The sequence below is a fragment of the Crocodylus porosus genome, unplaced genomic scaffold (assembly GCF_001723895.1).
Source record: "Crocodylus porosus isolate Cpor-Errol unplaced genomic scaffold, CroPor_comp1, whole genome shotgun sequence".
Classification (NCBI taxonomy): Eukaryota; Metazoa; Chordata; order Crocodylia; family Crocodylidae; genus Crocodylus; species Crocodylus porosus.
This window is the reverse complement of record NW_017728951.1, coordinates 38,176,858-38,204,076: the sequence shown is the minus strand read 5'-3', so window position 1 is coordinate 38,204,076 and position 27,219 is coordinate 38,176,858. Positions and strand designations below refer to the sequence as shown.

At 53.2% G+C, this 27,219-nt stretch overlaps 1 protein-coding gene across 1 annotated transcript in view; it reads left to right on the top strand.

Moving 5' to 3' along the window:
* Nucleotides 1–26,929, top strand: part of LOC109324215 (transmembrane protein 150A-like) — a 27,699-nt gene extending 770 nt beyond the window's left edge. Inside the window, exons 2-7 of the mRNA XM_019556159.1 lie at nt 1,111–1,158; nt 11,107–11,178; nt 14,216–14,283; nt 14,805–14,932; nt 18,264–18,441; nt 24,558–26,929. Coding sequence (XP_019411704.1) covers nt 1,118–1,158; nt 11,107–11,178; nt 14,216–14,283; nt 14,805–14,932; nt 18,264–18,441; nt 24,558–24,802 — 732 coding nt within the window. The 5' untranslated portion in view covers nt 1,111–1,117 and the 3' untranslated portion in view covers nt 24,803–26,929. The remainder of the gene's footprint in view (nt 1–1,110; nt 1,159–11,106; nt 11,179–14,215; nt 14,284–14,804; nt 14,933–18,263; nt 18,442–24,557) is intronic.
* Nucleotides 26,930–27,219: the final 290 nt, after the last annotated feature.

Below are 27,219 nucleotides of genomic sequence, written 5' to 3'. Positions count from 1 at the left end.
GGCGCTGTAGCCAGCTGCTGCGGTTTGGATGGACACAGTTCGTGCCTCTCATGAGCAGCACAGCTAATTTGTAGTACAGGGATGCTGCCCAGTTCCCCTCAGTCCCTGGGAAATACGCTGTAGTGTTAGGGGGAAAGTGGGGAAGCTCCTGACTGGGAAGGGAGGGCCAAGGCTAGGGCCCTGGGCAGGGGGTGTGGGGAGCACAGGGGGGAACAGACAGAGCACCTACAGGATCTGGAGGGCTTTGTTGCTTGCTTTGGTCAGCAGAGAGAGAAGAGGATTTTCACCCTAACTATGGGGGAGCTGACTTGGGAGGAGAATGGGACAGGACAGATTGATCCACATTGCTGGAGGCAGATCATGGGAAAGTCTTAAAAACCTGGTGAGGATATTATGTGGGTGCTGGAGAGTGGCAGAAGGTGTCAGCAAGCTGCTGATGGGAATTGGCCATGGCCAGAGGTGGCTCCCTGGCTCTTCAGCACCAAGACTGATGCACTAGCCTGTGTTGCCTGGCTCTCCACCTTTCTGTCAGGAGGTCAGAGAAGCCCTTGGAATGATGGCTTGGGGTGGGTAATGGCATGTGAGATGTTAGCTGTGGGCCCTGTGCTTCTGCCAGGTAGATGCTGTTACCAGCCATCAACTCACCCTCTCTGGCCTGACTTCCTTGCCCCATGGGAAGTCCATGCTGTGGGGTCCTACCTGCCTTTTCCTGTCCTGCTCAGTCAGGGCCCACTGGTGTCCTCCAGGGGAGCTGTCAGGGTGCCAGTGTCTTGAGTCACACTCCTACCTTCATGGAGGTGGGTCCTTTGAACAGAGCAATCATGTCTGAGCCCATGATCAGAGCAAGAAACGTGCGGCTCAGCAAGTGGCAGTCCGTGCATCCAACCTGAGGCTGGTAGCCTAGGGAGACCTCTACCCTATGTATAGTGCTGGTCACCAGCTGTAGCGTTCCAGCCTGGCTTGGCTGGTCTAGGAGAGATGCAAGTGAGGTGGCGGTGCTGAGTCTGTGGTTCCTGCTGAAAATATGTTGTTTTGAAGGGTGGCAGTGCAACCGGAGGGGGAGGCAGTGAGATGGGAGGCTGAGCTGACCATGTGTTCTCTCTCCTATAGGTACGCTATGGCGCTTTCCAACAACCACATCTGCCCGGTCCACAACTGGTAAGGAGCCTTGCTGTGGGAAGGGATTGGGTAGGATCTCAGTTGGCTGTAGGCCCAGTCATGGCTGGTCCTTCTCTGAGCACAGCAGAAAGGCCTGTAGTGGCCTTGGCATGATGTCTTATGGCTGGCAGGTTGGGAAGTTGCGTGATGCAACAACCCTCCCATTCCCTGAGCTCTTCAGCAGAGCCTGCAGGGAGACGAGGCTGTTGCTCAGTGACCAGGCACGCGTGTGCTGGCAGATTCAACCTAGTTCAGTCCAGCACTGGACATGCTTAGCTTGTCCAAGGGAGAGCTGTTGCAAAGCAGGTTAGACAGGCCCTGGGGAGAATTGAATCGCTCCCTGGACCTTCTTACTGATGAACGCCAGGTCACCCTGAGCTTGCAAGTGTCACAGCCTGGTGGTGGAGCAGTGGGTGGGGCTGGGCTATTTCAGGAAGCTGGTGTCCTGGCGACCAAGGGCTTACTGTTATCTATGGACTTGTCGCTTAAAAGCTTTTTCACCCTTGCTGCATTGTTTCCACAAAATGCCTCCTTGGGATTGCATACGCTGTCTAGTCTTCCTGTTAAATGCATCAAGCCCACTCTCAGTTCTGGATGGGAGACCTCCAGTGAGTGCCTGGGTTAGTAGAGGGAAGCTGCCTGCATGTAGAAGTGTTTGCAGGATCCAGCTCTGAGTTTGCAAAGTGCTGGAGGGTCCTTCAGGATGACTGATGCTATGCAGAAGTCCTCCACAAAAACCTGGTTAGTACGTGGTTATGGTTGTTTCAGTAAATAATCTAGCCTTCATGCAAAACATATAAGAATGTTGCCATTCACCAAGAGTCTGAAAACAGCCGTTCAGGGAATTACAGAGCAATGCATCTCCTTGGGAATGCTTGAGACTTGTACGTTTCCTCTCCTGAGCCTGGACATCCCCCTTTGCCTGACTTCGCCAAGACCAAATGGATCTTCATAAAATTGCTCCTGTGGGATTTTAGCAAAGGGCAGAATTTTCCAGAAAGCTCCCAGACGTCCGAGCAATACTGGGGCTGGAAAATCGCCCTGTTTGGTCTTTGGAAATTTTTCTGAATGGTTTCTAACTTGTCACGTCTCCAAAGCAGCTCAGCCCAGAAAGTCCACATTCATTTTACTGTTGCTGGAGTGCGAAAAGGAAAAGTATATATATGCCGCTGTTTCCTGTCGAATATTTTATTCTGTCTGGAGAAGAATGTGTTTGTCAGCATTGGCTTCCGTGGCATAAACAGAATGCTAATGATGAATAATGCTTTAAGAATTTGGGTTTAAGGCTTTTTTTTTCTTTTTAAAAAAGCAAGCCCAGCCCCTGCAGGAGACTCCCTTGAACTCCACTTCTCTCGGGTTTCAAGGTTGGAAAACAAAGCCATGTGTAAATTAGGAGATCTGAAAAAAACACCAGCCCCCAGCCTTGGTGTTTTCAAAGAGAAATGCTTTTTAACCCTGCCCTTACGGAGCGGATTCAAGTGTGACTTACTGAAAACTCTATCTCTGCCCAAAGAGTAAGCACTGTAATTTTGAAAACTATCAGCCCTTGCTTTTACTTAAAGCCTAGCAAAGGCCGAGCCTGCTTTTAACTGAAAGAGTCAGCATTAACTATGGAGCTGCTAATTGAGGCCTCCACCTGCGAGGTTAGAAGGAATTCTAGATAGGGGGCCTGGGTGTTTGTAAGCCTGGGCACTCGCAGCCTCTGATTCATATGATTGTCACAACATAATGGTCAACTTCTCTACCGGAGAGACTCTGAACTGCTCGGCTGTATGGCCTGTGCACTGCTAACACAGATGCTTCCGCAGCTGCAGTGCTTTGGGGAGGAAGGCCTGAGTCAACTCTGTGACAAAGGTCCTGAGTGGCCAGTGTTGGTCCCCCTGGAGCCTGTGCTGATAGCGCTGCAGTGTGGGTGGGTGTGAGCTTGAGCAGACGCTTGCTCTGAGTGAGAACTGGTCCCGGGGCCAGGAGGTGCACAGGTGTATCCAGAATGACTGTGGTGGAGGGAAAGGGCCATGTGTATTTCCAGTGCCTGAGCAGTTATAGTTGGAGCGGATCATAGCAGTAAGTGACCCGAGCTCAGTTCTTTGCAGGAGGTCTGGACCTGCTCCAGCTTCTTCCCCCGAAGTCTGGGAGAGTGCTGGGGACATGGTCCTTCCTTCAGCTGGAGCCTGTCATGTGGCCTGGCTGAGGGACAGCGCTCTGCCTCCAGGCTGCTCCCATGCCATGAGCCCAAGGGAAGCAGGGAAGGGAGGAGGAATGCGATTGCAGTGCAACTGTCCTGTTTCCTCCCTCAGGACACAGATGCTTTCCTGCTCTCCAGGGTGGGCTGGTAGGAGTAGGGGGCATTACTTGTGGGGCTGAGTGAGCCCCACTGCTGCTGCCCACCCAGCTCTTGCATTCCTGGCACCAGTCCCAGGCTGCTGCTGTGTTCCCAGCTCCTTGCCAGGCCTGGAGCAGCTCTGATCTTGCCTGTGACTGCAGTGTTTGGGGAATGAAGGAGGGTGTGCTCCTTGGCCTGGTCCTCACAGACATCTGATCCCTGCTCCCCGCTTCCTGCTCTCCCCTCTATCCCTGCAGCCCTGAGGTGCAGGACAATGGGATCTCTGCCATGCTGCTGCTAGGTCTGGCTGCTGAGGGGTCTTCTGCAGTGAGGGGGAGCCTGGCCACCTGTTGAAGTGAGGGCTTTGGAGGTGGGGGCTTTGGTTTTGGAGACCTGCCATCCACATGCAGAGCCAGGGAAGGGAGGGGGTGGGACCGTGGTTTTTTATTCAGTTTTATTTATTTATTTGGCCTGTGCCCAGCAGGTCTAGGGTTGCTGGACCTTGGCCGGGAGCGTGGGGAAAGGATTGTTTTGAGATGGGTAGAGCCAGGACCCTGGCATGTTTGTCCTCAGGCTGCCTCTGTCCTGTCTGGTGTCCTGCACTAAGCAGGCTGAGCCAGCTTGGCCCCTGGATGGGAGACCAGCAGGTTAAAGTGGGATTCCACGTACGCAGCCAGTGAGTGCCCGGTGCAGAGATATCCTGTTCCCTGTCCTGCTGCAGGCAGGTGTGAAAGCCACTGTCCTCCCTGCTCAGGGGCATTAAAACCGTTGATTTCTTCCCTCTGCCCCACAGGAGTGGGTAGTGTAGGAATTTGTATCCTGGGGACCCACTGCATTGTCATGTGGGTCTGTCCTTAGCTTGTCCCACTACTCAGCCCATCTTTGACTGCAGCGTTGCTGTGCGGGCTGCCGAGCAGCCTCCCAGTCCTGCACCAGAGGTACAAGCAAGAGCTGTATGTGCTGGAGTTAACAGGTTGGCCAGGGGCCTGAGGACACTGCCACAGTCATTTATAACTGGAGGCAAATAAGCAATTCCCTCACAGATGGGAGCAACCACCTCTGGGGCTGTTTCCTGGGTGCCTCCAAGCAGCAGGGAGGTACTAGGAGCTCGAGGGGTTTGAGAGGAGTGGGGGAAAGGACTCAACAGGGGGGTAGTGCCCTTCTCCCTCCTTTCCCTTGGGGCTGGGCTCTGTCCTGGGCACTGCAGCTTGCAGTCACACTGCTGCAAGCTGCTGGGGGCACACAGCTTCTATGTTTGGGCCTAGTTTAAGGGGAAACAGGCCTTAGTCTATCCAAGTTTAGACCTCCCTGGAAACCCATAGGATCTCCCTGGCTTGCCACTCAGCCCTACCACTGTGCAAGCTCTTGTGCCTCACCAGACCTGCTGTTTCCATCCCATGGGATCAGTCTCTCCCCAGACGGATGGTTTCATCTTGTACTTTCCCCCTGCCTGGTGGACGCAGGGTTTCCCCTCCCCATCTCTGCCCATATTCCTAAGGAGGCAGCATGACCTGGAGGCCTGTGCAGCAGGTTGTGAGGGGGAAAGGACTGTGAGTACTATTCCCTACTCTGTTGCTAGTTCCCTGTGTGATCCTGGGCACGTTGCCTTGCCTCCCTGTCCCTCAGCCACCTGCCCATGAGCAGGGGCTAATAGTGGCATCTTGTCTGTAGGGATGCTGTGAAGATGAGCTAATGCCTGTGGAGTACACTGAACACAGGGCTACAGGCATGGGGAATGTGGCTAGAGGTGCAACTCCCTGAAGCACCAGTTGGTAACCGCTGGGCGTTTTGAATGTGGCCAGCAGACAGGCTCCTGGGGAGGGAAGGTGCTATGTTTCTTTATCCCCTTTCACCCTGGATGATTTCTGAATTCTTTGACAAACTCTCGTTTGCAGTGATCTCTCCTCTGTAGCCATGTCAGGGGGTCAAAATGCTAGTCTCTGGATGCCACCTCCTGGCACGTGCTTCTACAAACCTCCCTCTGTCCGCGACTAGCTATTGCTTCCAACACCCATAGCCATTGCCCCTGAGGTGATAGGGGCAGGGGGTAATGTGGCAGCAGAAGTCTGCCAAGGGGTATAGTTAAGTATTGCAGGCAGTGGCATGTGACATGCATAGCTGTGGTTGCAATGGGATAAGACTGTTTTGACAAGAGGCAGCCTTTTCTCTTTCCTTGAATCGGTGTGCATGCATGCGTGTGAGGAGGGAGGGCACTTGGAACTGCTTTCCACAAATTTATGCATTAACCTGAGCAAGGACAGCTCATCTACAGCCATCTCTGGGGTGGAACATCATGGCTTTTCACCAGGCACAGCAGCTTAGGGTGGGAAATAAGGGCAAAATGTAAGGACTCCAGGTGCAGTCTGGCTGGGTTGTAAATGCCCGGACTCATGAGGGAGGCACCGTGGGTTCTTTGCCAGGGGCTCCTAGTGCAGGGTCCCCAGCTCCATTCCTGAGGGTCCCAGCGTCTTGAATGGGGAACAACTGGGCCCTCTCAGGACAGCCAGTGTTCAGCCTCGATGCTGTGGAACCTCTCTGGTCTGATGCCTAGGCATCAGGGTGGTGGACTTGCAAGGCCATCCAGACCAGAGGCCAAAACAAGGTGGGTCTGCGCCTGCTTCTGCCATTCCTGGGGGACCCATCAGCAAAGCCAGCCAGTGGCAGTAGCAACCAGTGCTGGCTGGTTCCTCCCCACCCTGGCTCCTCAACATGGCATGGCTGGCCCTGGAAAGACCGGGCAGCATTGTCTTTTGCTGCTCCGGGACCGGCAGCTCCCATGTGTGAATGGCAGTGCCAGAAAGGAGCAAAAACCCAGTCAGGGCCTCACCTCAGGGCTAACAGTCCATAGAGTCACCCTGTCCTGCCTGCCCAGGGCACTCAGCAGCTCGCACCCCTGGGTGTTGCCATTCCCCAGCTCAGGGTGCTTGCTCTCCTGCGGCACTGGTCTGGTTACAACAGCAGCGCGCCACTTCCCTACAGTCCCTCCTCTCCCCCCACCCTTCCTCTGCCCTGCAGTTCCAGTAAACTGAGCTGAGCTTCCTCCTCCTGCAAGTCTGGAGCTGTGGCTGCGCTGCCTGGCTCCACCCTGTTCTCTCACCTCTCGATGCTGTGTGTTTGGAAGCAGGAAGCTGCTTGTTCCTGGCATGCCCATGTCCCTCCTCTTGCGGAGGTGGCAGGGAAGGGGGGTGCTTCCTGCGATCCTCGCCAGTCAGCAAACCCGGGCTGCAGAGGAACTCTGGGCTGGCCCCAGGGATCCTCTCTCCCTGCCCTGCTCACAGCCTTGCCTGCTGCTTACCCAAGAGCTCGCTGTGTTTGGGGGAGCAGCTGATTACACTCTGTGGCCTACAGCAGGGGGTGACAGCTAGGACAACAGCAGTACCATATGGCTGGGCCTACAGCAGAAGCCACGGCCCAGGCACTGACGTTGAGTACCTGCATGGCGGGGCTGGGCACCCAAGCGGCTGTGATAGAGCAGAGGGAGTGCGGCGTAAGGCGGGGGGTGGGGTGCATGGAGTGCTTCACGGGGGTTGTCTCGCAGGAGAGAGGCTGGGAGCTCCCGGGGCAGTGATGTGGTGGACAGGATGGAGTTACCTTGTAGAGCCGGGAGGCTGTTGGGAGCTGATAGGGAAGCTCATCACTTCTCAGTTGATTCAGGAAGCCTGTCCTGCAGTCAGTTGCTTCCTTGGGTAGCTCAGGCCTGGCTAAGTGGGGAGGGATCATCTCAGCACTAGACATCTCTGAGAGTCCAGTTGCTGGAGGTCCCTGCTGTGTCCCAAGAATCTGGGTCTGGCTGGGGGCATTCCCTGTGTCTGCCCTCTCCCCATCTGTGCTGGGGTGCCACACGGGCTGGGTGTTGAGTTCCCTGACACACCACTGAGGTTCATAGATTCATAGATGCTGGGGTCAGAAGGGACCTCAATAGATCATTGAGTCTGACCCCCTGCAATGGGCGGGAAAGAGCGCTGGGGTCAGATGACTCCAGCCAGATGCCTATCCAGCCTTCTCTTAAAGACCCCTAAGGTATGGGAGAGCACCACCTCCCTTGGAAGCCCATTCCAAATTTTGGCCACCCTTACTATGAAGAAATTTTTCCTGATATCCAGCCTAAATCTGCTCTCAGTTTGTGACCATAGTTCCTTGTTACCCCGAAAGGCACCCTGGTGAACAGAGCATCTCCAATACCTTGCTGCGCCCCCTTAACGAATTTGTAGGCAGCCACAAGATCACCTCTCAGCCTTCTCTGGCGGAGACTGAAGAGATCCAGGTCCCTCAGTCTCTCCTCATAGGGCTTGCCCTGCAGGCCCCTAACCATACGAGTGGCCCTTCGCTGGACCCTCTTGAGTCTATCAACATCATTCTTGAAGTGCAGTGTCCAAAACTGGACGCAGTACTCCAACTGTGGTCTGACCAATGCTGCATAGAGGGGAAGTATCACCTCCTTGGATCTATTTGTCATTAGGGCTGTGCAAGGCTTCGGACTGTCCTTCGGATCCAGAGAAGCTTCGGATGCTTCGGCGTCTGAAGTAGCGTGTCAGGATCGAAGCACTGGCTTCGTTTGGCTTTCCAAAGCAGTTTGGAGCTTCAGAAAAGCTTCAGGGATGCTTTGGAGATCTGGCCATAGGCTATTATAGGGAATCAATGAAATATCTATAACTTTGTTGTTTTTTTATCTGATTTGGATGAAACTTGCAGGTGGTAGCTGCTGCTGAGAGCATGAAGACTGCCAAGTTTCAAGAAGATCGGTACAGGGGTTTGGAGGGAACTGCACCCCAAATTCTTGAAAGAAAACTCGTATCATGTCTACGTGTTGCAACACAGGGGGTGAAAACTGCAGGGCTGGTAGCCTGCGGTGAGGCCACAAAGGCTGCCAAGTTTTCAAGGCTTTGTGGCCGCAGCAGGGCCACAGCTTTCATCCTGCTGCGCCTTAACACACACACTGTCACCCATGGCACGAGTTTTGCTTGTCTGCAGCTTGAGATGCAGTTCCCCCCAAACCCCTGCACTTATCTCCTTGAAACTTGACAGGCCTTGTGGCCTCAGCAGGGGCCACCACCCCTGCAGTTGTCAGCCCACTGCACCTTAACACACACAGGGTCACCTATGTCACGAGTTTTGCCTGTTAGCAGCTTGAGGTGCAGTTCCTCCCAAACCCCTTCACTGATCTTCTTGAAACTTGGCAAGCTTTGTGGCCTCAGCATAGGCTACCGCCCCTGTGAGTTTCATCCAAATCAGACAGAAAACAATAGTTATAGATATTTCATTGATTCTCCATTATGCCCAATGACTGGATCTCCGAGGTGGCTCTGAAGCTTCAGAGCTGCTTTTGCTGGATCAAAGTGGGAACCCGGTCTGGAGCCCCGGATCAGATCCCTGGCATCCGATACAGCCAGATTGACTAGCTGCCTATTCATGCAGGCCTATTTGTCATGTATCTGCTGATGCATGATAAAGTGCGGTTAGCTTTGCTGATGATTTCGTCACACTGACGACTCGTGTTCATCCTGGAATCCACTGTGACTCCGAGATCCGTTTCTGCTTTTGTGCTGCTGAAAGGGTCACTTCTTAGCCAGAAGGTGTGCTGGATATTTTTGCGCCCTTGGTGCAGCAGTCTGCATTTGTCCTTGTTGTATTGCATCCTGTTGTGTACCGACCACTCTTCTAACCTGTCCAGGTCTGCCTGCAATCGTTCCCTACCCTCTGGAGTGTGCACTTCACCCCACAATTCAGTATCATCCGCAAACTTGGGCAGAGTACAATTCACACCCACATCCAAGGCACTGATGAAGATATTGAAGAGTATGGGTCCAAGGACTGAACCCTGCGGGACCCCGCTACCCCCATCCTTCCAGGTCAATACTGACCTGTCTACTACCATTCTCTGGGTGCGACTGCTAGGCCAATTTGCCACCCACCGGACCGTGTAAACATCTATATCACAGACTCTTAATTTATTTATGAGAATGAGATGAGATACCATATCGAAAGCCTTGATAAAATCTAGGAAAATGACATCCACTTCTGCTCCTGCATCTAAGCATTTTGTGACCCTGTCATAAAACGAAACCAGATTGGTCAGGCATGATCTACCTGCTATGAATTCATGCTGGTTTCTCTGCTGCATTATTTTTCCTGTTGGACTCCCATAGATGATTCTTCATAATCTTTTTCAAAAACCTTTCCAAGGATGGAGGTGAGACTGACTGGCCTGTAATTACTCAGATCCCCCTTCCACCCCTTCTTGAAAATAGGGACCACATTGGCCCTTTTCCAGTCCTCTGGGACCTGACCCAAGTGCCATGAGCGCTCAAACAGCTGTGCTAGTGGTTCTGCTGTGAGGTGTGGGTTTCCTTCTTCATGGGAAGGCACATAGGTGTCTTAGCAAGCAGCCAGGCAGTGGGATGAGGTATGGGCACCAGCTGCCCCAGCACTGCTTCTCTGGGTACCCACAAATCGAACCCTGTGGAGACAGGACCCTGGCAGTTGGTTCGTGGGGTGACTTGAGCAGGTCCATCTGTTATGGCTTTCTGGAGCCAACCATCCAGATTCCACCGGTTCCCAGCTTCCTCACCGCCCCCGTGTGCTGTGGGCCATAGACTCCTATCTAGACCCTGCAGTGGGTGGCACTGAGGCCTGACTAGTTTCATAGGGTTCAGTGGCTAAGTCAGGAGAAAAGTGAGGCCTGGAAGAGGACCACATGTCCCATCATGCCTGCAGCACTGGGCTCTTCCTTCATCCTTCCTCCATCTTCATGGTTCTTTTGGGACTGTGCAATGAAATGGGTGTCCCAGCTCATAACTGCGTGACAATCCTGTATGAGATGCATGCTTCTCACTGACTCTGTTCAGGGTAACAGCATTTAAGGCCATGTTGGAAATGCTCCTTCAAGGTGGGGAGAAAGTCCTCTTAAGGCTGCTTGGCTATTGGTAGCCTACAGCTGTAGTCCTGTTGGCTTGCTCTGATGAAATGATTAGCCAGCACCTGTCAGAAGTTCAGCCTGCTCCCTGCTTCTGGATGCTGCAGGTATCTGCCTAGAGCAGCCCAAATGGGCATTGCTAGAGGTGTGTGATGACACAGGGTTGGGCAGGGTTTCCATGCAGCAGCATTTGAATAGAACCCATCAATTCTGGATTGGCCTTGTCAGCTGTCTTTGGAGCCACACATGAGGCAGTCATGGAAGGCAGTCGTGCTTGTCTGTGGGGATTGGCCAACGATGATGACTGGGGACATGTATTAAGAACTGGCAAACTGGACTGGGTGAGAGAAGACCTGATGTGAACCCTAACCCAAGCCTTAAACCACCCAGAAACTTTGCCCAAGGTACAGGGCAAGTCTCTATCCATGGGAGAAATGACTTGACTATTTGAAAACATGCTTGGTAGAGCACAGTTCCTTCTAGGAGCAGAAGTGTCGAACTGCCACAAGTGGGCCATGGCTCTTCCTGAAGCATTGTGGGTACAAGCCTCATCAGAATGCTGGGATGGGCATGGCATCTGAGCCCTGGGGCACCTGGGCATCCAAGAGTTTCTAGTTCCTTGTTTTGGGTCTGTAGGTCCCACTGGGCACAGAGAACAGGTGCCCAGCATGCCATGGCCACAGATCTGACTTGCTTGTTTTTATTTCCCCAGGATTTATAACCAGTCCTGTGGGCCAGATGGACCAGTCTCATGCTGCACCCTGGATCACATTCCCCTCGTCAGGTAAGAGCTAATGCTCCCCAGTGCCAAGTGAAGAGGCCCTGGGGGCACGCACCCATGTCCTGTTCCTGGGACTGTGAGTAGTTGCATTCACAGGGCTTAAACTCTGCCCAGCTACCATGCTGCTGCCTTTCCCTCTGGCTTGAGGGGCCTTGTTCTGGGCTGCAAGTGCCAGGTGCCGGTTAGGTTCAAGCTGAAACCCCTTCTCCCTCTGGTAAGTTGGAAGGGAGCAAGGGGCATGAGTCAGAGGCATGAGTCAGCGGGAGGAAATGAAAGGTTTCCTGGGTGTTTCTATCCCTCCACATCTCGGTTGAGGGCTCTGAGACTTGGACCCAGTTCACTGTGCAGGACCAACCCAAGGCAGCATGTTCTGGGGCATAGGCAACTAGTGCCACCTTAGGGGGGCATGTGCCCCCCCCCCCACCAGTCCCACTGATTGGGGGGACGTCCTGGCAGCCAATCCTGCCAACCAGGGATCCCCCCGGCAGCCAATCTCACTGCCTGGGGGGACCCCCGCGGCCAGTACCATGATGGCTGATTGCTATAGTCAATCGCTGCAGCCAGTTCCAGGATCAACTGATACTCCGACCTGCCCCTGCTTATCGCCTAAGCAGTGAGTGTGGCCAGTCAGGGGGTGCACTGGGGTGCTCAGGGGATGCATGTGCACCCCCTGTGTGTCACCACTGCTCTGGAGGCAGTAAGCCTGTTCCTGCCAGTGTAGCAGAGACTGGAATGAACTGTCCTGGCTGGGACAGGCTGGGCTGCATGTGTCCCAGTGCCAGCATGACATGGGAATTTGGGATTGGATACACTTCGGAGCAGAGCCTTGGAGAGTATTTTGAAGGGGCACCTGTTGTTCTAAGGCAAGAGGGACTCTGCTATGACTGCGTCCAGTTTTGCAGTGGTGGGGTGATCCTGTATTACAGGGGGGTGTGGCCAGGAAGATGGTTGGGTGCCAGAGCTGGGGCGTCTGCTGGGCAGGTCCACCTGCTACAGGGTCAGTGCCACATTTGGCAGAGAGCCACATTTCTGAGACAGGGGTATGGGGAAGATTATCTCTGTCCAAGACCTGGGCTGAGCGTGGGGTTGTGGGGATGCAGCTCTGCAGAGCCCGAGGGTCTAGGTTGGGACTGTGATGGATGTCCCTGCTACGGTTTCCCCAGGCCCATGGCACAGAGCAGCCCCATTCTGGATTGGGAGCAGGTGTTTTGTTCAGCTGAGGACATGTACATTGAGCCCCCTGCTGTATTGGTTGGGTGGGGGGGGTGGTAGGGAGGTCTGTAACACCCATGCTTCCTGCACTGTGACAGGATATTGCAGGGAGCTGTGCACTCCCGGATGACTGGCATTGGCATCTCCTGGGGGCAGGGCAGCAGGCTGGCTGGCTGAGGAAATGCAGAGGATTGGAGCCCAGTGGGAAGCCAGGATATAGAACAGGGTCAGCAAAGGAAGGGATGTGGGGAGTGGTAGAGAAAGGAATCTTAGATTTAGGGGCAGGGGTGGCAGGGGAGAGGAATGTGAGAGTCCTGGGGGCTGGAGGCAGTAGGGAGCAGGTGCGCAGCTGCTGTTTTTCTGGGAGAGAAGAAATGAAGAGCTGGGGGGGGGGGCGTGTTCTCTGCTCCATCAGAATCTGAAAGATAAAGTCTCTGCAACCTGGGGCCCTCTGGCAGGGGAGGCAGCACTCCCAGCCAGGGCTGCAGAGTGTCCCTGAGTGCATGTGCATCTTTGGCTGGTTAGTGTGTGCACTGAGCAGGTCTGCGTGGGGATGCAGTGTGTAACTGCGTGCACAGACATTTAGGCTGGGGGCTCAGGAGGGTCTAGATAAGGAGTTCAGGAGGTGAATGGTTTGGCAGAAGTTAGCACCTGGCAGGTGGCATGTACTCCATGAGAGCTGCTCTCTGTCTAAAGCAGGGTCTCTGGAAGCTGCATCTAGTGGGGTGGGTCATAGCAAGGTGAGTTGGGCGTGTGAGCAGCTGGAGCTTTGTGCTTGTGGTGGGGAGGAGGCACCCACAACTTCTGTGGCAGCATGGGGAGGCATTGGGGGCTGGTGGGGTGTGTGGAGCATGGGCTCTGGCAGCAGGGGAAAGGTTTGAGTGGCCACTCCAGCTCTGTTAGAAGCCAGAGACAGTCCCCAAGCCCTACACATCCCAGCATGGCCCCAGGGTGCTACTAAGCTCAGCTGCTGCTGAGGAAGCCATCATGCCAACCTCTCCACCTATATGCTCTGCAAAGGAGTCTGAGCTGGGGCATGCAGGGTGGCCTGGTGCTGGGGTGAGGGACGAGCTATTGTTGCAGCACCCGTGGGGGCAGCAGATATAAAGGGCTGTGTGGGGAAGTGCCTGTCTGCCTGTGTCAGCCTGTCCCCAAGTGCCATGCTCCTCTAGGGTAGAGTGGCGACATGGTGTTTGCACCCCTCTCCTCCTGAACTCATGAGTGTTGGTGAACAGAAGAGGAGGGGGTGAGTACAGCAGCTAGGGTCCTAGTGCAGTGTCCCTGCCTCACACCATTGGCCGATCAGAGGCAGTGAGGAGCGGCAGCATGGGTAGCTGTTGCTCTTGGCCATAGTCTCCTTTCCCATCTGGTTTAGAAACTGCTGGCTGGAGGGGGTGCAGACCAGGCCAGAACACTACCTCTTTGAAGGGGGTGGTGTAGCTTGTAGTAAGAGGTCTCTGCCAAGGCCTGCTTTACAAACATGGCATGTTGGGGCCTGGCTCCAGCCTGGAGTCCAAACCAAGTGCATGTGCTGTCCTGCTCCAGCCTCCATATGTCCTGAGAGACCCAACCCAATGTGACCTGGTGGAGCTTGCAGTTGGGTGATGGGGCATGTGATCTTGGGTCTAGCCTGCAGGTGTGCACCTGGGCAGCGAGGTCAGGGTTGGAAGGACAGCACCTCCAGTAGCAGCAATGGCTCTAGCAGGCCTGATGCCCATCATCCCTTAGTGCTGTGAGTGGCTGTGCACCTTGTTGCCATGCTGCTACATGTCATGAGTTTCAAAGGTCAGGTGCCAAGCATTTTACAGCCCCTGTCTTCTCTCTGCAGTAAGTGTGGCACTCTTCCCCCTGAAAGCTGCTTCTTCAGCCTCATCTGCAGCCTGGGTTCATTCATGGGTAAGTCTAGTTTTGGGCATGCAGACAGAGTCATTTGGATGGCTCCAGCAGGACTGTCTTTCCAGTGTGCTGGGCTACACACACCCCTTAGCCAAGCTTACTGCTGATGTCGGGGGCAAGTACAGGGCATCCATTGACCGAGCAGCTGCTTGCTGTGCTCATGCGTGAGGCAGGCCTTGTGTGCAGGACTGGGAAGAGCTAACCCAGACATGCATGCTGCAACACCCAGGCCAAGGGCCAAGGAGAACCAAGAGTGCTGCAGTCATTTGGGCCCAAGACTTCAGCCTGGGGCATCTTAGCAAGATCCATAAGACCAAATGTAGGACTCTGCCGGAGGGAGTGGGTGGGTGGGGAAAAGCCAGGCTCCTGCTCTTCTGCATGAATGAAGAGGACCTTGCTGCTCTGCCCAGATGCTCTTGCCCCTTTGGCTGGCTCTGGCAGGGCACCGGAGGGTCTCACTTCTGAAAGCAAGAGGCTTGTGCTGGTGATACAGCATTCAATGGTTCTTGTTTTCCTTGTAGTGATACTCGTTGGCCTGCTGAGATACGCACATGTCATCGAGTGCTGTGGGCCATCCCTCGTCAACACCCTGGGCCTGGCAGCAGGCTGGATCTGTGCTGCTGGCCTCACCATGGTTGGCAACTTCCAGGTAAGACTCCTCTTCTGGGAATAGGCACTGGAGAGGCCTTCATCAGTCACTGGCTTGACGGCTGGGAGGAGGCCTTGGAAGTAGAAGAAGGATTTGGTTGGTCCAGAGTTGGGTGATGCAGGCTTCCCTGAAGACATTAGTAGATCCATGTGCTGTACGAGCAGGCTGGGCATGATCAGCCAGTTGAAGGCATTGCCAGAGAGAGCCCAGATTCCCTTCCTTGCGTTACACCAGTGACCCCAAGAACAGTGAGGCTGAAGAACCCATGCAGGTCTTGCTCGCTTCCCAACTCTCCTGAGTGTGTTTGGGTTGGATGGTGAAAGCAGCCCTGTTAACTTCACTCCCTGATGTAAGACACTAGCCTGCTTCCAGTTGACAGGGTTCCCAGCACCAAGGGGGAGGTGGTTTTTTTAACCTCCCATTTTCATGTATTACTCCAAGCAAGTGTTTCTATTCCCTTGGGCTCTGAAATTCCCCTTTTGTTTGCACACTCTTAATTCTGGGCCCAGACTCAGCTTGCCAGCCTTAGTTCATCCCTTATCTTGCAAAACAAATACCCGGGCAATAACATTAGCTAGACATCTGTCATCTTGTCACCAACCCCCTGCCCCCCCCCTCAGGGGCTGTAAGAAAATCTGTCCCAGGTGTGCACAATTGTTTGAGTTTCCTGGCTCTTTAGGGCTTTAAAAGCTCAGTCTGCAAGTTGTGCTGAGGTGGTGGCTTTGCATTTACTCTGGGCAGAGATAGCGAGGGTGGTCTGAGGATGAGGTGGGGAGCAAATTCACTTTGAAGCCTGCAAAGTTGCCACCCTCCTCTGAGAAGTACTGAGGGCTGCTACTGTTCCCCTGTGGAGCGCCTTTCCTCTCAGCTGGGGCTGGGCACAGGGACTTCACAAACCAATTGCTTTGGGTCGCAGATGTTAGCAAGTCACCGTCCAAGGTCAGGTCACTGATGCAATGTTTGGGACAGCTGAGCCCTGGGATCTGGGTTTTTTTCCACTGTGTACTTTCATCAGTCATGCTGGGTAGATAAGGAGGTATCCTGGATAAGTGAATCCTGTCACCAGGTGCCTGCCAGCTCTCTGCTCATCTTGTATCTGCTTCCCACACCATGCTTGTCACTGTCCATTGACTTGGGCAGAGCAGCGTTGTGGGGAAAAGGCAAACAGCTCTCTGGTGTTCACAGCTAGTGGGAAGTGAGAGTTGTTGGCAAGGCAAGGTCTTCCAGCTGGTGCAAGCTCAGGAGGAGCAGGCCAGAGAGGCTGAGTGCTCAGTGAGCGGGGTAAGGGGAGTCCACCTGAGGCTGGCTAAGGAGGGCAGCTCTGAGTAGGAGATCTTGGGACTGCGGGGGCCAGTGGAAGGGATTTGGAGCTGGAGCAGCATGACTGTTCCCCCTGCACATGCTGGGATGTGGGGAGATGATTTATGGGTGCAGGGGGGGGCAGAAAAAGGCAGCTCCAGCTAAAGGGCATTTTGCAGTGCAGGAAAATCTCTTGGCAAGGCCATCTTACTCCCTGCAGGCCCCAGTCCCCCAGTGGGTTGAGTCGGTGAGAGCTGGAGCCCGGGGGCTGGCACTTTTCCCACAGTGCTCCTGTGGATCTGCTGGGGCAGGACCACTTCCCCTTGGCACAGCACCCCCCCCCCATGTGCAGCTCCTGGGGGTTCCCACTACCCCTCCTAGGGCACAGGCACAGCGAGGCTACCGTGGGGTTACTCTGCATCTGCTTGCTTCTGCGGCTGAGCCCTGGGTCTGGCCAACAGGTGAAAGGATGAATTGAGGAAGCAGTGGTCCAGGTCCCAGTGTGGAGGAAGCGGTCACCAGCTCAGGGCCTCTAGTTCTATAAGGTTAATGCACCTCCAAGGAAGAGGGACACTTTGGGGGCAGGGAGGTCCTGGACTTGGAGCTGGTGTTTGATTCCCAGCTCAGCCCCAGACTCCTTGTGCTACCTCAGGCAAGTCACTTAGACACTCTGCCTCAGTTTCTCCATCTGTGCAGCAAGGCAGTGGCAGTGCCCTTCCCCCCTGTGAGGAACAGCAATTTGACTGAGAAGCATCCAGATATACCAAGGGAATGAGGGCTAGCAAGGCAGCTTGATTCACAGGGCAGTGAGCTGGGGGTCCCCCCAATCCGTTCTCTTCCCTGGGGGTCCTCCCAGCTCTCGCTCTGCTCCTGGGAGCCTGGGCTGTGAGTGTGCAGCCCTCCAGCCCATGGAAGCAGCTTGCTTCCCCTTTGCAGAGCGGTGCAGGTGAATTGGATGTCTGTTTTACCCCTGCTGCCAGCCAGGCCTGGATGCTTACTCCCGCTGGTGCCAGGAAACGTGTCTGGGCAGACGCTGCTTTTTCGTGGTGTCTGGTTTTCTCAGCCTCCATTAAGACCACAGAATGTGGGGAGCATTTTCCTAAACAAAGAACTACACCAGCCTTGACAATCCAGCTGATAGGCGCGCAGGACAGGCTTGCAGCAGCGGGCTGTGAGTGACCGGTTGCCTGCCCAGAGCAGTTGGCTTCCCCTCTTTTTTCCTTTCACAATAGTTTCCAGCTCCTCTGCCCAGGACAGTGCTCCAGATGCTGCCTTCTGAGGTCAGAGCTGTGGTGGCTTCAGCCTTGCCCTAACTTGCTTACTTCATGCAGACGGGCGGGCAGCCTGGCGTGCCGGCCGAGGCGGGGTTCAAGGAGCGGGGCTGGTTACGTACAGGTGCAGGGCACCCTCTGCTGGAGGGAACAGTGCCCGATTCACGGAGCGTATGCCTTCCAGCTAAAGCTGAGAGATCTCGCCCGGCTCTGGAGACAGGGCATGTGCCTTCATGGTGGCACCTTAGCCAGGCTGGAGAGATGGGTGGGCCTGATGGATGTTTCCCTGCTCAATCCGCTCAGTGGCAGCTGGAAATGTAAACCAAGGTCCTGATCCCAACATCTCTGAACATGAGATCAGATCCAAGGGACTAGGGACCCCTTGGCTAGCCCCTCCCCCTTGCTATATCAATTCAAATTCAGGGCATCTTAGACCTTAAGCTTCATGTGAGAGGGAGGGAAATTCTTGGTATGTCTGAGCCCTGAACCTGATGCACCATGTCTCATTTCCCCCCTCTTCCCTCACTCTGTTTATATGGCTGCATTGTGGGCCTGGCGTCCCGAGTCTCACAGTACAAAGAAAATCGGGCTTGTGAATGGCACAGTGGAGCCTGAGTGTACTGACAGAGGATGCGGCACCAGTTTGAGCCCAGCAGCATACAGCCAGAAGTGGGCTGCTGTGGGGCTAGAGGAGGGCAGTGTGAGCTGTCCAAAGGCTTCAGTCTCTGTGTGCCCTCAGCCCGATGGTTTCTCTTTCTCAGGTGGACCATGCCAAGGTGCTGCATTACATTGGCGCGGGCGTGGCCTTTCCCACCAGCATGCTCTTCCTGTTCCTGCAGTCAGTTCTGACTTACCGCATGGCAAAGACCCGGAGGCACTACTGGACCGGCCATTTGCGCAGTGTCCTCACTGCTCTGGCCTTCGTCACCCTTGTCTTCAGTATCCTTTCCCAGCATCAGCACCTGGGTAAAAAGTGTGTGGGAGTCAAGTGTGTGCAAACAACCAGCTGGAGTCAAGCAAGCTGCAGGGCTGGATAACAAGACTGGTTTATGTGTGTGTGCGGGGGGGGAATGTCCTTGCTTACCTGCTGAGCTGTGCAAAGCAGCCCACCTTACCTAGCACAGCATGTACTACCCTTGTCTGCCCTGCAATGACAAGGAGAAGCAGTGCCAGAAAGGAGGTGTGGGCAAGTGAGAAGAGGTGTTATCAGCTGGAATTAGAAGTGGGGTGGAGACTCAAGGATGACTAGAGATGCAACAGGCCTGCCCTAGGGTGCTGGTAGATGTGCAGGGAGGCTGCTCCAACACACTGTAATTACTGGAGCGTGTTAATTAGAGCACTCCAGCAGCCTCTGCATCTCGTAGATCAGCATCTCTGTGCTTCAAAACAGCAATGGGAGTGCTTTAACTAAAGCTCAGTCAATGAGCTTTAGTTAAAACACCCCCACTGCCATTCTGAAGCACAGAAATGCTGATACATGAGACCCTGTGGGCACTTTAATTAGAGTGCACCCCAACTCCTGAGCATGTGTAAAAGTGTCCCTAGGGAGCAGGAGCTCCAATGAGGCTGATGGAAGACTTGCTGGCTCTTCGGGGCAGTCTAGATCTGTGGTCTTTGCATGTGTTTGCTGGTTGGAGGCGGACTCTGGGGCCATTGAGCAGTACAATTCCATGGGTTTCTTCATCCCACCCATAAAATGCAGTTTCTGCCTTGGTGTTGTCTCACTGAGCTGCTGACAGCATTTTGCATATGGCTTCAAGCAGGCTACACAGAGCGCTTGAGCACTGTCAGTGCTCAAGTCTAGTTGGTAATGTGGTGGCATGGTCTGACACTGCACATAGGCTCTTGTCTTTTTCCTGAGTGCAGATTCAAATCCCACTACTGCGAAGACACAACTTTCCTTTATTTCAGAGTCTAAACCCTTTGGAGCAGGGACAACTTTGTGTTGTGCTTGTCCAGCCTTGTGCATACCAGGGTCTTGGCTGTGGCTGAGGCACTGGTGCAACATGAATAAGAGGTTGCAATGTGTTTGACCCTTGGCCCTGACCAAGTCAGCCACCTGAGAAGTCTATAGCTCACTGTATTGAAAATCTGGGGCTAAAGGAGGGAGGAGGGAAAAGCTATAAATGTGTCAAGTGCAAACACCAGAAGGAAACCCAACTAGAGAGCTAAATTAGAGACATGGATATAGGGAAAAGTAACATGGGCTTGGTCAGAGAGGCAGTGTGTGGGCAGCTAAATTAGCAGGCATGAGGGTTTGCAAACAAAGCAATGGGAGGAGGGGGTGTTGAGACTAAGAGGAAGTTGTGTTCCCTGGAAGAAAGGCAATTAGTGTCTGGGCTGACCCAGCTGAGGCTTATTTGGACTGAGGTCATGGATAAAATGGGAAAGGAAGGTGAAGGCTCTGTGTGGCTCTAGAGCCCCTGGCAATATGAAAAGGGAGAGGAGGCCTGTGCAAGAACCACGGGGAGTCTGGCTCCTCAGAGGTGCTGACTGGGAGAAGAGTGGCTGCAGGCATGGATGGATCTAGGATTTTGAAAAAGGAGGTGTAGATGGTGTGGTGCAGCATCGCATATGATACAACATATCTTTCTCCAGTTTCATAGTTTTCTCAGTTAAAGAGAAACTAGAAAACTCACTGATATGCTAGGTGCCACTGATATATTATTCTTTTAAGATGAAAGCAAAAATCAAATATAACTTTATAGGAATGTGCGTTAATTTGCTAAATTATATATAAAGTTTGAAAACACAATAATCTAGGCAAAATAGTCAAAAGGTATTGTCTTATTATTCCTGTAGTCAGCATAGTTAAAGGTACACCTCTTACTCAGATTTGTAAAACAACATCTAGCCTTCTTGAGCATCTTGACAGTGTATCCATCATTTCACTGTCAGTCATTTCCATAAGGAATGCGGCTGACTCGGGAGACATTGGACATCTCAGGGCCAGTAGTTCCAGGTTGTGAAAGGAACAACCTCAAAAGGAGCCAGCTTGGGAAATCTCAAGTGGGGGTAACTGTGCTGGGTCCTGGCTGTAGGGGATGCATCCTATAGCCAGGCTGTGACGGAGCAGCCCCTCAGGACAAGGGGCTGGATAGACACCATGGCAGCTGTGACTGATGGGGGCAATCCCTGGCAATTGTAACGTGTGGTTGCCATAGGGAGGCAGATGTGGAACAGCAGGAAATGTGGGTGGCTGTTTATAAAGTTATCATACATGAATAACTTTTTAATGGAATAAAATGCGATTTAACAAGGAGAAATGCAAAGTGCTGCACCTAATGAGGAAAAATATCCAACACCTACTGCCTAGGAAATGACCTGCTTGGCAGCATGGAAGCAGAAAGGAATCTCAGTGTCCTAGTGGACTCCAAGATGAACATGAGTCATCAGTGTGACGAAGTCATCAGAAAAGTTAACTGCACTTTATCGTGCATCAGCAGATGCATGACAAACAGAACCAAGGAGGTGATACTTCCCCTCTATTGGGCACTGGTCAGACCACAGTTGGCATACTGCGTCCAGTTTTTTGGGCACCACACTTTAAGAGGGATGTGGATAACCTGGAGAGGGTCCAGAGAAGGGCCACTTCTATGGTTAAGGGCTTGCAGGCCAAGCCCTACGAGGAGAGACTAGGGCACCTGGACCTCTTCACCCTCCGCAAGGGAAGGTTGAGAAGGCGACCTTGTGGCTGCCTATAAATTCATTGTGGGGGCACAGAAGGGAATTGGTGAGGCTCTACTCACCAAGGCACCCCTGGGGGTTACAAGAAATAATGGCCATAAGCTAGCAGAGAGCAGATTTAGACTGGACATTAGGAAGAACTTCTTCACAGTTAGTGGCCAAAATCTGAAATGGGCTCCCAAGTGAGGTGGTGCTCTCCCCTACCCTGGGAGTCTTCAATAGCAGGTTAGTTAGGCATCTGGCTGGGGTCATCTGAACCCAGCACTCTTTCCTGCCTATGCAGGGGGTCGGACTCGATCTATTAAGGTCCCTTCCGTAAGGTCCCTAACATCTATGAATCTATGAATTAAGGTTTTTAGTTAGGACTAAAAATAATATGCAAGGCTGTGAAACAGAAGGGAGATATTTCCAGGAATGGCTAACAGACAGCAAGATTGAAGAAGAAAGCATAACTTGATTAATGGAACATCAAGACTATTTAAAAAGAAGAGAGGGTCATTAGTACCTGAGATTAGCAGGAATGGGATATATTAGAATGAGCCATGAAATCAGTTAACTCCCCCAGTGCTGCCTGAATAGAAATGATGCTGCCTCTCCCGGGCAGTTGGCTATAAAGTTTGAGTGCAGCAGGAATCAAAGGGGGTGCACCACTGCACCCCCACCACCCCTTGTATCTGCCCTTGGATGCAGGCATGGTGGTTTCAGTTGTGATGCATTTTCATCTGGCTGACAGGATCAGAAGATTGTGCAGGCAGGACAGATAGCTGTGAAGTAGGTCTGTCTGGCCATTGATCACGTTGGGTGTGAAATGCTGAGGTTCCTTACAAAGGGCAGAATATTGAACCCCATGGGTTGCAAGAACACTGGCTGGGTGCAGGGGGGATTTTGGATTCTCAGGGAGGGGCTGGGATCCAAGTGCAGTTAGTAGAATCCAGAGTGGCTAAAGTGCAGCTAAAGCCAGGCTGGCAAAGCACAGAAACAGGAGATGGCAGGGCATTTAGGGACATGAGAATGGGGAAGAAGGCTGTGGTCATTGTTCACACACTGTGGTGACTGGTGGTTTATAAATACCTGGAGAGAGGACAGCCAGTGAAAGGGGCACTTGGAAAGCAAGGAGATGCCTGTGGAGGTTACAGGCCCTGGGGTGTGTGAGGTCACCAACCTGTGGGGGATTGGCCCATACCCAGAAGGAGTAAAGGTGACTGACTGAGGCCCAGCAGTGTCTGTGGGGAGTTCACACACAAGCCAGAGGCCCGGATCCTCTCTTGCTCCCAGCGGTTGGTCCCCCTCTAGGACAAAGTTGTGATGCACGAAGCCTTTGGATAGAACTGTGGGCTCTTCCTGGAAGAAACAGCAATGGCAGTAACCAGTTGAGACTTGCAAACACTGTATCAAATAAATAACTGCTGGCAGTTTTCTTAAGAATGCACATCACATAATGAGAAGACTTATTTGCTGCCAAGTGGAGAACTTCTGTTGGGGATAAGAAAGAAACAACTTCTGGGAAATCCTTTCCCTCTTATCTTTCACAGCAAGAGGGTGCAGGTCTGGGCATCCGGTCTCCCAGGACAGACAGGTTGCAAAGTAGCACAGAAAAAAGGTAGCAAAGTTAACTCCTCAGAGGATCTGAAAGTAATAAATCCCTCTGCTGTCCTAACTCACCCACAGAAACTCGGAAGAGAAGTAAGCATGTGCTTGGAGAGATCTGCGTAGATTCTGGAGGGCTGGGAAGTGTGTGGCAGAGCTTTGTGACTGGGAGGAACCAGGGTGTTGGCAGTCAGTGAGCTTGTTGAGCTGGCGTGGTGGGTCTCTGGAAGGGCGCCATGAAAAGCCCCTTGTTCGGAGGGGGTAGGGCAGGACAAAGAAGGTTGAGCATGAGACTTATTCTGAGGACTGTGGGTTCAGGCCCTGCCCTGGGTGAGCTTTGAAATGGTTTGGGGACCATGGTTTGGTAGCAAAGAGCAGTTGTTTAGAACGTACCCACTGGTCGCTAAACTTGCCTTGAGTCCTTCCAGGCTGTAAATGCCTGCTTTGGGAGGTGGAAACTGGTGGGTGCGGTGCACTGTAGAGCTTGTGCATGAGCGGGGAAGGGGGTAGAGCAGGGCCATGGAATCAGAAGAGGAGGAGGCTGCAGGAGAACTGGCTTAGCGGCAAGAAGATAAAGTTGAGATGGAGGTGGAGAGCAGTCAGGAGTGGAGTACTCAGAGTAGGGCCCAGCCTTAGTCTGAGGAACTGGGGCTTTCCAGGGAACTGAGGCTGAGGGCCACAAACAAATGGAAGAGGCAACCAGAGCAGGTGACCATATGTTGTACAAAGGACCCCTGACATGCACAGGAGTATAGGAAGAACCCAAGGTAGGAGCTTTCCAAGGGACTGGGGGAGCTGGGCATCCAGTTCCTCCTGAAACTCAGTGGGAAGTGGATGCCTAATTCCCACAGGGAATATGCAGATCTCTGCCTGGGGCCGGCCACATGATCTTGGTGGCAAAGGACTAGAGGATCCCTGCTGCAGATAGAGACTGCCCTGATGTGTGCACCTCACGGGGTAGCAGGCAAGTGTGAGAGTCCAAACCTGATTGTTCCTTGCATACTAGTACCTGCTTGACAATAGACTTTGTGCTGGAAGGATCAGGCTGAGATGATCATTAACACCCTCGGCTGTGCATGAGAGTCCCTCTCCGCCCCTGCCATGGGAGACTTCTGTTGGCATGCAGGAGTTCATAGGTTGATAATCAACCCACTAGGACCTTTGCTGGTAAATTCGCTTCAAAAGGCAGCTGGACGTTCCAGTTCAGCACCTCTGTAAACTGTCCTGTCAATAACTAACTTAATGAGGGGGAGGGAGTGGGGGGAGAGGTGGGATGGTGCTCCTCAGAGGCTGGACCCCTACACAGACAGCCCTTGCTGGGACTGAAGGATACTGGTGATTGTGTTGTTCTTCATGCCCACTAGTTGTTGCATCTGATCCAGGGCATGGTCCTGCCTCCAGGCAAGTGAACGGGGCCTTCTGCCCTTGTTACTAATGGGAACAGGATTGAGATCGGCTTCCAAGTAGATGGTGAGCTGGCTCTGCTGCTGGCCGAGTAATCCAGGGCTGGGGGATGAGGGCTGCATCCCCTGCTGCTTTGGGGCTATATATCCATCCTGGGGACTGGTTTTGGGGGTAGGGGAAGGAGCTGGGTATTTCTGGTACCCGGGTACTGCATTGATTTCCTGCAGAGGCTCTCAGCACATCTTACACTAACTTGGGCCTGTCTCCATGCAGTCTGTCTTCCTGGGTGCCCTGTGCAGCTGCCTGTACCCTTCCCCCTGGCAGAGATGCTTTGCCTGGCTGTCTGTGGCCGGTTTCCTTGACTCTGGCACCCCCAGGTGGCGTGTTCTTCATCCAGGAGAGCTTTGTGCTCCAGCATGTGGCCGCCCTCTGCGAGTGGGTGTTCATCATAGATGTCCTGGTCTTCTACGGCACCTTCACCTTTGAGTTTGGGGCCATCTCCACGGAAACCTTCCTGGTCCTCCTGAAAGCCAGCCGGGCTCCAAAAAGCTACAAAGCTGACAGCAGCACATCGAGCACACCTCACATCCACAGCCATTCTGAGAGCCTGGCCATGATTTGAGGGGAAATTGCTCCATGCAATCTCAGCCTGTGAGGGCCAGGGAGCTGGCCAGGGGCTTTCAGCAAGACCAGAAATCCAGACACTGCCAGCAATTCTCTTGCCTTGAACATATCCAGAAGCCAAGTGGCCTCCCACAGTGCGTTGTGCGTGGGTGTTTGGCTGACTGGGGCCCTGACCCCAGCTTTCCTTCTCATGAGTCATGCAGACAGCATTACAAACTTACTTCCCACACTTCCATGGTATCATCACCAGCAGCTTTTTTACAGGAAAGAAGAAACATCTACTTCCCCCATACCAAAGAGATCTCCATGCAGGGGCAGGGAGGCACTGAACAGGATGGAAGGTGGTGGGATCCAATTGACTCCCCAATCAGCTCAACACATGAGGGGACTCGGTGTGCCTTTCCTGGGTCTGCGGTGGTGAGGAAGACAATCGCCTTTGAGGAGGCACATGCCATTCCCTGCAGTGAAGGGGCTGGCATCTGCCCTCAGAGATGGCCCATTTCTGTTCTGTTAGGGGAAGGCCTCTCTGAGGACCAGAGACAATACAAGAGGACAAGTTGGCCAGTTCCTTCTCCGCTGAGATACCAAATTCCTTTGGACCAGCCAGGCCTGTTTTTGTTTGATGTTGAGAAACTGCATCCAGTCCCTGCCTGGCTAGCCTAAGCAGTGGGGACATAATGATTGGTAAACAAGGACTCAGATCTATCCAGATGGATTGAAGGTGGCCAGACAGTTAGACCCAAAAAGTATAGATGCCTTAATTTTTCTTCCTGAAGATGTGTGGGTTTTTTTACTATCGTTATTTTTAATATACAATATCAGAGGAGTCTGAGCAGATCCCAAGTGCCTATGGCGAAGGTGGAATCACTTGCTGTTGTGGTTCTTAGATGGATTTCCACCCTATGGATTAAGCCGTGAGAGTTTATCCTGGCTGGTTGCTTTGTGAACGTTAAATGAACATCACAGAGAAAGCCATCCTTGTAAAGAGCCCTTCAAGGGTATCAGCCATTCTGGAGCCAGGGTGGAGGCAGCACTTTAATTCTAGGGGCCCTGTTTCCAAGGGCTCTGACTTCTCAGGAAAACCCCCCTCATCCTGCCATGCTTCCTGTGTGTTCTCAGCCCAAAGGAGAATCATTAGACCAAGTTTAATCTTCCATGAGGCCTTCCCTGAATTCTTGCCACAATCCTCCTCTACCTCCCTCTGCATGTATCAGAATATCCTTTTCATATTACAGTAGTGCCGGGAGGCCCTGCTGTGCTAGATGTTATGTGTGCACTTTGGAGAGTTGGCAGGGATTTGGCCAGTTCTGACACTACACATGTCACATGTTGAGTCCTCAGAGGAAAGGACAATTCTACCCTTCTGCATTGTTGTATGGTTGAATGTGTCAGTCGTGGTTCTGCACAGTATTACGGAGGAGTGCTCTTTGCAGTTGTTAGACAATTCAGCCTCTCTGTCCACCTCCCTGGGATAAGATCAGTTATTACCCTTCCCACATCACAGGTGAGGGAAACTGAGGCATAACAAGGTATAGTATCTACCCCAACACAGCATAGGAAGCCCCTGGCAGGTCCAGCCATGGCTCTCAGCACGAGACCCTCTGTCTTATCTTGCCTGTCACCAAATGTGCCTTTGACCCATTTTTGGAAATGGTCTGTTCAGGCGTGCTGTGGCTGTGACTAGAAATGGCACCCTGCGCGCACAGTGGTGCTTCTCCACCTCGTTGATTTGCAGCCCAGGGCTATCTTGCTCTTCCCAGGTAGGACAGCCTAACTCAGGACCCGAATAAAGCCAGCCAGAGCTACCAAATATGTCAGTGGTCGCCCTAGCCTGATCCTTGCCAGGTTTCCTGGGACACAGGAGGAGAATCCAGTTGGACCAGCCTCAGCTGTGTGCGTAAAGAGAAAGGATGAAAAGTATTTTTCTCCTCCTCACCCTTGACAGGGGCTTTTGCCCCTGCGGTTGTGTGTGTTCACTTGGCTGCGTTTCCCTATTTGTCCACCTATCACATGGATGGGTTTGCAAATGTGCCAATGCTCACAGAGGAGAAATTATATATGTGTGTAAAGAGTCTATGTAGAGAGAGACATAAATTTGCAATAATAAAGTTAAAAATCAGCCAAGCATGAGGAGCTCACTTCCTTCGGGGAGGAATGCCCCAGCGCGGGGGAGGCGGGCGCGACCTGGGGCAGGTGCAGCGGGATTTGAGACTCCAGCCTCCGGCAGGGCTTCCCAGGCTGCGCGCCTGGTAGTCCGATGCCAGCTGACTTTGTTTCCAACCCTAGCACCCACTGGAAAGCCCCGGCTCTAAGTCTTGCTTAAGCCACTTGAGGGCACGAGTCCCGCCGGGAGTCCCGGGGCGCGGACAAGCCCGTCCCTTGGAAATCCCACCCAGGCGGCGCTGCTGCCTCAGG